We start from the raw sequence: 12,213 nt of genomic DNA, 5'->3' as shown, positions 1-12,213 counted from the left end.
CTTGAATTAATGCCCCAGAGATGTAGCAGGTAACTGTCCTACCTACCAGTGACCTTAAAGTACCTGTCCCTGGTTGTGGCCTTAGACACATACTCCTTTTTCTTGTCTCCCTCATGGGCTTGGATGCTGGGATGGACTCAGGTGGAAGAACAGCATTGGACTGTACCTCGGTCTCCCAGGACCCTACGTTAAATCTCCTGTACTGTAATGAGTCTTCCTTCCTAATAAATTTCTTTACCCTTTAAGCAGAATCGGTGGATATCTTGTAATAAGGTAGCAAAATGGAAAAAAAAAGAAAAGGTTTCACACAGGGTTACTCAAACTGGAAATGGATATATCATGTACATTGTCATACCCAAGAAAGAGGCACAGAGAGAAGACTGATCAAAGGAAATTGCATAGTCTATGGAGGTTTTTTCATATATACTTGAATTTAAAAGAAGTTCTTTAAAAGAGTTTTCTTTAGAACTGTCACCCTAAAAAAAGACGTAGTGTTTTGACTGAAAAGTTCAGTATTATTTAGCAATTCTCGAAATTATGTTTGAAGATGAGTTGGCAACTCGATGCTTTCCATTCCTAGTCCTCGTGGTGTAAACTTGACGTAGGAGCTTACTGGGTTGAGGTTGATAGTTGGATCCGTTGTGCAAACATGTGAACTGCAGATCTGTAGCCTAGCTTGTGATGGAAGCATGCAAATTGACCCCCAATGTTTTGAAAGGCTTTATTTTTTGAGGCTTGAATGATGACTAGTGTTCTATAATTTATGCTAAGTTATTCTGAACCCCTGGTGCAGATATTAATACAGATCTGTTTTTGTCATCCAATACATAGTTGTATTGTGACTTTCCTAGAGAAGGTTAAATTTAAGGACAGCTGGAAAAGCTTGGGAAAAAGTGAATATATCATCTACAGAATGGCACCAAGAACAGAAGAGACAAGATATATGGCTAAGATGTGTGAAATAAAGCCAGTTTCTGGAGTGAGCTTTCTGAAGGCTAGGTATTCTTTCTGGACATTTTTTTCTAAGTTAAGTATGAAGATTATGCCTTCTAAGAGTGACAGCAGTGCCCAGCCTGATTTCCTTGGGGCTGAAGTCTGCATTTGAAGCTCCACTTGCTTTCAGCTATGTGTGCCTGATAGTTTCTTAGGTTACCAAGAGTGCTGTGTCCTTCCTAGTCCATGGTAACTTCTTCAAGGAACAAAAACTAATCTGTGTGTACCCCATCTGGAAATGAGTATCCAGAGTGTTAATTAGTGATGTTGATGCAAGGCCAAGAGATAGTGCTTGTTGGTAATGGTAGCAATTAACTAGTAATCACACACCCCTGGGGAAGAGTATTTGGGGATACTCCTTCAAATCATTGCCCTTGCAGTCAGACATTTGGGCTTAAGAAGGTGCATTTGATTGTTATATGTTTCAAGGGAAATACTGTACTTAGAACTTTATCACCATCCTTGAATTGTTTTTGGGGAAATCTATATTCCATATCCAGTTCTTCAACAGTCGAGTCTTAAATCTGGCCCCAGGCTCTCTACTTCTTTGTCTGCATTGTCACAACTGTGCTTCAGGTCACCATCATCAGTCACTTCTTCATTAATATCAGTCATTACTAGCCTTTCCCCATTCTGTAGTCCTTTTGAAGACTTTCCATTGAGTAACAAGAGCCATCTTTAAAAACAAACAAAGAAAAAACTAAGTCTTTTTATTTACTACTGCAGTATTTTATTCCTGGGAAGAAATGAACAAATGCCTCCTCACCTCAGAAAAGGTCACCAATATCAGAACAAAACATGAATCCCTCCCAAGGTTAACATAATGGAACCAGTAGATTTCATTGGGGTTACTTTCAAGAGCATCAGTGATGGTTAATCTGTAGTAACATGGATAAATTTGGGGTTGCTACACCAGGGAGAAAAGAAAATTTCCCAACTCTGACCTTGCATTATCAGACTCCTTACTTTCTTGGTGATATCACTTTATATGATATTTATTGTAGCCCTATTGTCATTTTTCCCTCTCTCAAATACACTGAGCCATTCACACTTCAAGTGCTGGAATTGGCTGTTTGTTCTGCTTGGAATGTTCTTCCTCTACATCTTCACATGGTCATATTCATCTGTTTGAGTCTCTGCTCATACATCAATTCAGTTTGTCTTATACTCTGACTCCCAAGTCACATTACCATTAAGCTGTTCTATTGTTTACAGGAAATTACAATCATTAATTATGTTGTTTCATTGTCCATTTTTATACTAGAAAAGTTATGTGACATCAAGGACAGTTTTCATCATTTCTGTGTCCTAACTGACTAGGGCTATATCTAATGAGCAGTAGTCCTAATTCTATAAATATTTGAGAATGAAGGGATAAATGTCAGTGCATGTTGTGATAGACCTTGTAGACCTGTCACATATCTCTTTCTGGAAGATGGTTGCATTCACCAGGTACCTATGTTGTTTAAACTCTAGTCGAAGAAAATATAGACCATGAACACCCGGGCAGATTACTACATATTTGGATCAGTGTAGGCCAGCAATTCCTCATAAGTAATGGAATTCTGTAAACTTCATCTCTTTGCTTCAGGAGATGGTAGCTAACAAGTTGCAATATAGTGAACACTTCACCCTCACATCCTTTTAACACATTTATCTCAGGAAACTGCTCTGTGTGATAAGTATTATCCCCAAGAACTAGTCATAGAACAGTAAGTGGGAGAAACAAACAGGACATACGCACCGTGCCTGATGTCCACATTGATTTCTTGACCATCTTCAAAAGCTGATCTCTGTAATGACTACAACTGGACACTTGATTCTTAGTGACCTGAAAATTTTCATGTTGATTATTGCTTACCAATCCAGCTGTCTTCAGGTTCTGTCACTGTGATCAGTATTATGAGTGACTTGTCATTTTTATTATACTAGGTCACTGTGAATAGAACACATACTTGAGTTTTTTTTGTTTTTTTTGTTTTTTATTTGTGACATCATTTTTGTTTCTCTTTTTTTCCCAGTGAATAGAATCAGGAATGGGCAGTAAAAGATGGGGCCTGGCTTAGGATTCTTATGGACATTCTTTTTCTTGAGGATACATTTGATTCTGGGGCAATGAAAAGTCTAAAGCTGGTTTGGATGAAAGCAGCTTGACTATTAAAGAAAATCATAAGGAAAATCAATGCTGTGACTCATATCATACCCATTTTTACTTTCCTAGAAGGTAGACCGACTACAACCAAAAATGTAGCATTCAGTTTTGACACTTAATATCCTTCTCTTCTTCCAGCTAGAAGGATACTAAATGCCAAGAAAGGGGATCTTTAAGAATCATACTGTTATTGAGCTCTGTACTAAGTACTCACTGTACTATAATCAGTAAGTACAATGTAGTAACATAAATATGCATTGTGAGTCTATAACTCATAAACATGCCTTGTGATACATGATACATGGTGATAATGAGCTTACAATATGTGAATATAAGAAGCACTAAGACTTTTGTGCTGGCCCCCCACATATGTGTGTATTTACATATATAAAATAAACATACAATCCATGTAGTTCTCTCCACCCTCATTTTTCAGAGCAGCATGTACCAGGTGAACATGATAGAAAGCTCATTGTGCTGCTTTAAATATAGTGCTCTGATGTATGTTTATCTATACATACAGTTATTAAAAACATCAAACTTTACAGATGCAATAGCTGAATTATATATCATGGTATTTAGCAGACATATTTAGTGGAACTGCTGTTTTATCAACTTGCTGTGTGATGGGGTGTAGCTAAAGTACAGTGACAAGTGATCAATGGTTAGGTTTTTCTCTTCTAACCTTTTTTAAATGACATGGTAAATGTTTAACTACATTTTGGTCTTTTTTGAGGAGCAAAAAGATCTGATATTCATGTCTATAGATTTTCATGTAGTTCCTCAATACCTAGATTACTTATTATTATAATACTTACCATACTTACTACACTACAACAGTAGGTATAGCAGAGCCACACATTCTTTCTGGCCACACGATGCTGCTGTAAAATTGAAATCTTGCCTGTTTGCTACTTTGGGGATCTTAATTGTTTAGCATTAATACATTGATCCTTGCATTACTGGGTTACCATTTTCATACTCTAGAATCAAACTTACTAAGCCAAATGACCTATAAATATACCCCATTTTGGAGTGTTTTCTTTTTGCTCACAGCACTTTATTTAAAATTTCTGCTTGAGCAATGTACTTCATAACGTTTTTTTAAATGTGTGTTATGAAATGTTCATTATTTGCTAGAAACTCTAAAGACAAGCATTTCTACTGTAATTATAATTATACTATACTGTTGAAGTTATGTACTCTAAATTTAGCATGTATAGAAAGAAAAACATCTTTTCAAGGGAGACAAGAGTGAATAGATATAGAGGGACTACTGTTGTTTTCCTGTTAATCTTTGCAAATGCACAGGTGAAGAACAACTTTAGGAGTGAATTTGTCCATCTAATTCTAGTTTTTCTTCATAATGACAAAAAGAGAGGATAAGAACGATAAAGCTAACAGAAATCTCTGGAATCACTCTGTTTCAGTCTTTTTCTCAGCATTGCCATTTATTAAATGACCCTGAGTAAATCCCTTGACACCTCTATGTGTGTCTGTCTGTCTTCCTGTCTGTCTGTCTCTCTCTCTGTGTGTATGTGTGTGTGCATATGTTTGTGTGTGTCTGGTTTCCAAATTTGCAAATCTCTGTCTTACGGGATTATTATAGGATGCATCATGTTCATATATGTAGTATGTATAGCATGTAGCAAGCATTCAGTGGTAGCCATGATTCCTACTTTTATATTATGGGCTTTGTGTAGCATGAATCATTAGAAGATCTTATTAATAAAATCAAACCTGAGGCCAGTTATTGGGATGAATTCTGGAAGATCAGAGAAGCAGAACAAGCCACAGCTACCTCGCCTTGCCAGTTCCTCAGCTGATCCTGTTTCCTCAGACTGGAAGCCTCTGAGTCCTCATCTGAATGGATCTCAGCTGAACTGTTGCTCAAAAGCCTGAAAGCTTAACCAGGCAAAAGCTTCTACTTTCTGGTCTTTACGCCTTATATATCTTTCTGCTTTCTGCCATCACTCCCTGGGATCAAAGGCTCACTTCTTGGAATTAAAGGCGTGTGTCACCATGCCTGGCTGTTTCCAGTGTGGCCTTGAACTCACAAAGATCCAGAGGGATTTCTGCCTCTGGAATGCTAGGATTAAAGGTGTGAGTGCCTCCATATTCTAGCCTCTGTATCTAGTGGCTGTTCTGTTCTTTGACCCCAGATAAGTTTATTAGGGTGCGCACAGTATTTGGGGGAACACAATACCACCAGTTTTGTGCCCCAATAACATAAATATAGACATAGTTGTTTTGTCACATGTCCTTTCTCACTTGCTGTGACCATGGTTGCTATTTAAGTTTTGAATATACCTCTCAAGAACCCACAGTTGAGCTTATTATCCACTTGTAGCAAGCTTCCTCTGTTGCTCATTGCCATCTTATACTGCCCAGCAATCAAACAAGCAAGAGCAAGCAAAGAAAACACTGAGGGCAAAATACAGAAATGAGTCATAAGAATAGCACAAAAAGAAGTTGATGGATATCTTTATTTTGCTAGACATAAACCACTGAGTTTTGTAATAGGAGCATAAGATGCATAAGGAAAATTCATGTGTGGGAGAAAACAAATACCACCCTTCTAAACTCTATGTGTTTCTCTCTCTAGCAGACAAGGCCAAAGATAAGCAGTGTGAAAATTGTAAACATGTAACTGTATAACCTTGTAGTCTGGAATATTTATAGTAGATGTTGTTATTCTTTGCAAGACCACTAAATACTTAGATTCTCATTTAAAATTTGGATAGAACTTAGTTGTATGGTCATGACCATGTGTAACCATTGAACTTCTTTGTAATACTCCATGTCATTCACATTATCTGGTCCTCTGGTCCTTAACATTCTTTACAAGTTTTTTTTTTTTCTCCTAAAGTACATAGAACAACAGTTGATAGACCATATCATGTTCAAAACCAGGTAATTTTTGATGAATTATAGAGGCCTCATGTAGCTCAGATTTTGTAAAGGTTTATTTTCAAAAGAATACTAGATAATACGTGCAAAAACAATAATCTGTTTCATACAGAAACTTGAAAGGAGTCTTTGTAAAATCACATTTCATTAAGTGCACTTAGCAATCTTTTGATTGGTAATATTTTGCGACATAATCTTTCATAACATTTTAACCTTATACAACTTTGAATTGAGTCAGATTTTTTTTTCAAAACTAAGGAGACATTTAAAAATAGCATTTCCCCTTTGAAGAATTGATGCCACATTAACTTTTCTTTATTGCTGTGAGCATGTTGGGGCAGGCGTAAGAGACGTGAACATAAGAATGTGGCCTAGTCTGTCTGAGAGGAAAAATTCTGTAGATCAAATGGTAACAGCTCACCCCCAGCTACTTCTGAGGAACCCAGAAAGTCTGTTGCAACCACACTCACAACATAAAAATGTCCCTCAAACAAATGAGAACTTTATTTGGGGCTTTGAATCTAGTTCAACTTATTTGTGTGAAGTAGAACAACGGTGTTTCTTGTGAACTCTTTTGTTATCAGGAGGAAATTGACAGTGAAGATCATGTCAGTTACCTTGGTTATGATTTCCTGTCTATCAGTACTCTCTTGCCAAAACAGAAGGCTGAATATCACATGGCAAATGCAACTAAACAGTCCACCTGAGAGATTATTTTTCCAAATCCCATTATGATAGATTGTAATGTCTTAACATCAGATAGACTAATAAATATTACTGCACAGTTTGGCATTCTATTGGTGAGCAAGGCTAACAGGAAAGAAGACTGTCTTATATTTAGTGTCCTACATGAAATTTATAGTCTACAGGTTTTTAACCATGTGAATTTTGCTTAGTGTCTCTGTTGTGTCCTTTATTGAATTATTCTAATTTTCTCAATGTAAAAAAACTACCAGTTTCCTTGTGTACTGATGTAGTATACCAGAAGAAATTATTACCTAAACTCTAATCTACCATAGCTATCCTCCTTGTGTACATCTAAGAGGATTCAATTTGGAAAGACAGGAAAATACTAAACCCTATTTAATGAGTGTCATTTATCTCCACCATGTATAGTTTTCATTACATTCTACATAGATTATGTACATTCTCAATATAGACTCAATAAAACACATCAATGTACTCACTTGGTTTTGTCAAATCTCAAAATTTGTCCAAATTTACTTTAATTACTTTTTAAAACTTTACTTATTTATTTTTATTAATGCATATGTATGTAGGCCTGCATGATTTTATGTATAGCATGTGCATGTCGGTTCCCGAGAAGGCCAGAAGAGGTCATCAGATCCCTTGATACTGGATTTGTAGATGGCTGAGAACCAAACCTCTGCAGGAGCAATAAAGAAATTAAGCAACTGATTCTCTTCAGTGTAGCTTTCATTTTCTACTTTCCTAGAGGAATTGTTATTCCAGTATTTGTTTCTAGTTTCCTCAAAGTTTTGTGCATTACATACTGTGTATCCTTTTAAGGTATGATGAGATTTTGTATATGAAGTTGTGAATTTTTTTATAAATGATGCCACACTGAAAGTATTGTTTCCTAATTTTCAATTGTCACCAGCTTTTACATTTTAAAATACAACCACATTAATAGATGAGAGATTAAGTTTCATGCATTTATATTTCTTACAGTATTCCCTTGTATGATATGAGAATTTGGACAACTGTGTGCATATTTATAGGATAAAGTCATCACAAACTATCCTTACTTCTAACACCAAATGCATAGTTGTTAGTTTTGCAAAGTTGACCTTAGGGATGATAATTAGCTTGAAGGACTCATTGAAAGTTGGTATATAATAGTTTTGTTCATTAGCGGGAATGGATATAGAAGTAAATTATTCAAGATTTATAGGGCAGAACACTGAGGGATTCCAAATGTATACTTTGTAGAATGTTTCCTCACTGAAGAATCAGCATTATGCCTTTCCAAATGCAGGTATATGACCAGCGTGTCTGGCTAACCAAGAAAACTCACTTGAGCATCAGTATTCAATTTTTTAAAATTATTGTTTCAGCATTTAGGCATAACTTCACTTGGAGCTGAGGCCAGTGCCCACCCCATTGGACTTTAGTTGATATTTATCAAATGACCAAAGCTCTCCACCCCATCTGGTCCACCCTGCCCTCACTCAAAATCAATTTCTTAAGGCTGTCTGTTGAACCAATGTCTCTAGGCAAACAAAAATATGCCTTTCAGGCATGACATTTAGAAGGCATAGAGATCACCTCCCAGAAGCTGGGGACAATGACTAGATCTTAGATCTTCTTTGGTTATACTAAACTTCTTTATTGTGTATATAAATGTACATTTATTTTTTTAATTCTCCTCTAGATATTCCTATTTTATGTTGGTATATAAAAACACTATTTTAAAATGAACATATGATGTATTTTCAATTCTGTGTATCATACACTTTATAACTTTTTTACAAACATTATTTTGTTTGTTCTTCAAAAGAACCCTATGTGAATAAGTGGTATTGCAAGGCTGGCAAGGGAAATTAGATACAGTGGAACTGATTATCCTGTTTCCATGGTCACACAGCTAGTATGTGGCATAGTTGGCATATGAACTCAAAATTCTTCCTTAACCACAATGCCTAAAATGTATACAGGAAGAAAGAAAAAGTTACATATATATCTTCTTCCATACATGTAGTAGGGATTACCTAAAATATCTACATAGCAATAGGTGTTTCTGCTCTGGAATGTATGCATTTTGAGATTACTGTAACAAATTGTTATTCAAACTGAAGTATTTAATAACTACTAATGTATCTGTACATCTCGTTTCGTATCTGCGGCTTACCCTTTTTTAAACTTTCTTGTCTACATGTTTAAATATTTAAAGTTACTCTATTTTCTCAATTTTATGATGAGTTTTATGTTTTGTTGAAAAATATCTTTCCTGACTTCATATCTTCCTATGTTCTCTTTTCGTTTTGCTTTTCCTACTTACACCTGTTCTCTTCCTGAAATTGATTTTGAACACAGTACGAATCAGAGATGATTCTTCTGATAAATATAACCTGTTGTCCCCCAATTTTTTTTGTCATAGCCTATTCTTTACCCAGATTCATATTGCTACTTATTTCATAAACATTTCTATGTATACATATATCTTTCTGTTAATTTCCTATTTCTGCTCTAACGACTCAGTAGGATAAAACAACACAAATTTATTTTCTTACATTCCTGGAGGTCAGCAGTCTGAAAGAGACCAGAAGGACTGCATTCCTTCTTAGGGCACGAAGGAAGGCTCTGTTCCTTTCCTTTTCTAGTTGAAAAAAGCCACCTGCATTCTTTAGCAAGTGGCTCCCTCATACAAACAGCATCACTCTGACCTCTGTGCTCCTCTGCACATCTTTGTATCTGACTTTAACCTTCCTGCTTCTCCCTTTGTAGACCCCTGTAATTGTGTTGTGCTCACCAGAATTATCTGACGGTAGGAACCTTAATGTCATGTACTTGTACACTTCACGGCAGTGTAACACGTCTATATATCTCTGTGATTAGGGTGTGGACATCTGCTGGGGTGAATATTCAGCCTACCATAGTCATCTTTCTGATATTCCACATTGTTCTTTTTCACATTTTTTATTAATCCATTTTAAGCATACCTATAACCTCTACTTAATAATTCTATCTGAATAGGGATGTGCTTAACTATGCTGTTAAATTGTGTCTGCCAAGTCTCACCTGGGGCTTGAGACGTTTCTTTCTGTACTGTGTAATTTTAGGTTTTAAAATCATCATTATGAGACTAACCTGTGGAAGTCTCTCACAGCCCTAGTTGAAGTCCAAGATTATCATTTACCCAGAGCCACTTTTCTTCACATTTCCTTGGTAATGGGTGTTTTGGATCATTTAATGGTGTAATTTCAATTTTTTGATGTTGGTGGAGATGTAACCTTGGTTGTGAGTACAGAAGTATAAGCTTTGACCGCCCAGAGCTTAAAGGCAAATCAGCATTCTAACCCCCAACACCCGCACCTCTAGTAATGAGTGTGTTTCTTTCCTCCACCAGTTTACTGAAGTGGAGTCTCTTAGATAATCAGATGGCATGAAAGATGATTTCCTTTTGTGTTCAGATCTTAAGGCTTAGTCTCTGTATCCAGATGTTAAATCGCTAGTACATAACTGAATGATGCAAGCAAACTCCTTACAGCTTTGGCTGCATCAACTCCCGCCATGCTCGAAGTTTGCAGTTCCTAGTTAGTCTTGGCTTCTGGAGATTTTGCTTACCTCTATGCTAAGTGAGCTCCTCAAATGCCTCCTGAAGTCTCCTTGCTCCATCCCTCTTCACCCTTCCCTGTTGTGTTGTTGTTGTTGTTGTTGTGGTTGAGTAACTCTTGCATCACCTCTAGAGGATATTTGTGGTTTATGCACCTTAGAAATGCAAGAACTGATTTTAGGAGGACATTTAACTCTTGCTTAGGACACTTTTGGCCTGGTCACAATTTTAGCTATCAGTATTATATTATTAATCATGATCCCTTTGTTAATATTACATCTGAGAAATTTTATAATGAATAGTGAAAATCATATTATCATCAGACTTCTTTTTTGTAATACCAGTTACTATGTATAAGATAACTAAATATTGTTACCTTTATTTTCAACTCAATTATCCTAATTCTCATTTTTCTATTCTCTTTCTAGAATGTGTGCTGTGTTTGGTGGAGTCTATTGTCTTCGCCATTCTGTACAATGCCTTGTAGTGGACAAAGAATCCAGAAAGTAAGGATGCTATAAGTAACCTTCCTATATTTATTCACCAGACATGAGTGAAAAACATAGAAGTTGCTTTTTAAAAAGTGCTTCTTGAATGATCCTCCTTGGTATTAATAACATATCAACCTTGATTAAAAGTAATTTGTGTTTAGGTCTTCCAGAACAGGGAAAGTGAGTTCAGAATATAGAAACTAAATTAATTTCCCTGCAATATGACTGTAGCTCCTGATCATTCAAGCTTGGAAGACAAATCATTTCAGCTGCCGGGGGTAGGTGATGAGTGATGTTAGTTTTCCTTGTGGCCTTACCTCCTCTAATTGATTTTCATCAGATGACAACAAAGCCCTCTGTTATTGCATTTTTAAAAATGGAGCTCACCTAAAGACTCATCAGATTAATCTCTGCTGATAATGCATGTCACTTCAAGAGAAAAGACTTTAATGAGTTTTTAGGTAGATTGTTGTCATAAACTATGCTGCCCTGTTATCTGAGGATAAATTCTTTTACAACAGAATGAGGCCTACAAGCTCATAGAGGATTAAAGTATGAATTTATCTGCTTTCTTACAATAGCTGAGCACCATCTATTTACCTCTATTTTGTATTTTAATTATTTCTTCTAGGGTTTATTATTATTTATTAATACATACTCTTGTCTAAATTAAATTCAGTAAAATCCCATTGTACAATTTCTAAGTTTTATGCTGAAACTGAAATAGCTCAACCAAATGAAGTTTTAAGAGCTATTGAAATTGCTGGGTCTCTTCTTTCTTAGATGTTCTCAAGTACCTATTGACTGTATTTCATAGGTGACCATTTTAGGAGTGTAATAAAAAAATAGTGTTGTTGAAATTATCAAGTGCCATAATATTTGTAACTAGAATCTTAAGCAGCTTGTTTCTTTATACACTAATTGTGTATAGTTTAAATGGAATAAATTGGCCATTAATTTCTCATAGGTGAGTTTTACAGTGTTATAAGTAGTTAAATTAGCTAAGATTTAGTGCTAGAAATAAGTAAGACAGTAAATTTACAGTTCTGTGGTGTAAAAATTAACATGTGATTTAAGATTCTTATAAAGTTTCTTTAGCAACTGAACAGAATCATACTATATAAAGGAAAGAAATGATAATATACAATGGACTATCCCTAAAGGCTTATGTTATTCAGAGTTTGGCTCATGAAAAACTATAAGTTCATAAAGGAGTGGTTGTTTTATGCCTCCCAGCTTGTTTTTCCTTTTACAGTCATTTTGAAACAAGAATCTTTCTTATGGCAGAAAGCAGTTAATGAATTGCTTGTTTGGTGTTTATTTGCTTAGGCCATTTTTATACTCTTTGGGCACCATTCCAGTACCACATA

The 12,213-nt window shown here is 35.8% G+C and overlaps 1 protein-coding gene across 1 annotated transcript in view; it reads left to right on the top strand.

Moving 5' to 3' along the window:
- Chm (CHM Rab escort protein) overlaps positions 1-12,213 on the top strand; it is a 173,255-nt gene that overhangs the window by 111,927 nt on the left and 49,115 nt on the right. The window contains exon 9 of the mRNA XM_036174898.1: positions 10,781-10,858. Within this exon, the coding sequence (XP_036030791.1) occupies positions 10,781-10,858 (78 nt within the window). The remainder of the gene's footprint in view (positions 1-10,780; positions 10,859-12,213) is intronic.

The sequence above is a fragment of the Onychomys torridus genome, chromosome X (genome assembly GCF_903995425.1).
Source record: "Onychomys torridus chromosome X, mOncTor1.1, whole genome shotgun sequence".
In the NCBI taxonomy this organism is placed as follows: domain Eukaryota; kingdom Metazoa; phylum Chordata; class Mammalia; order Rodentia; family Cricetidae; genus Onychomys; species Onychomys torridus.
This window is presented reverse-complemented; position numbering and strand designations above follow the sequence as displayed.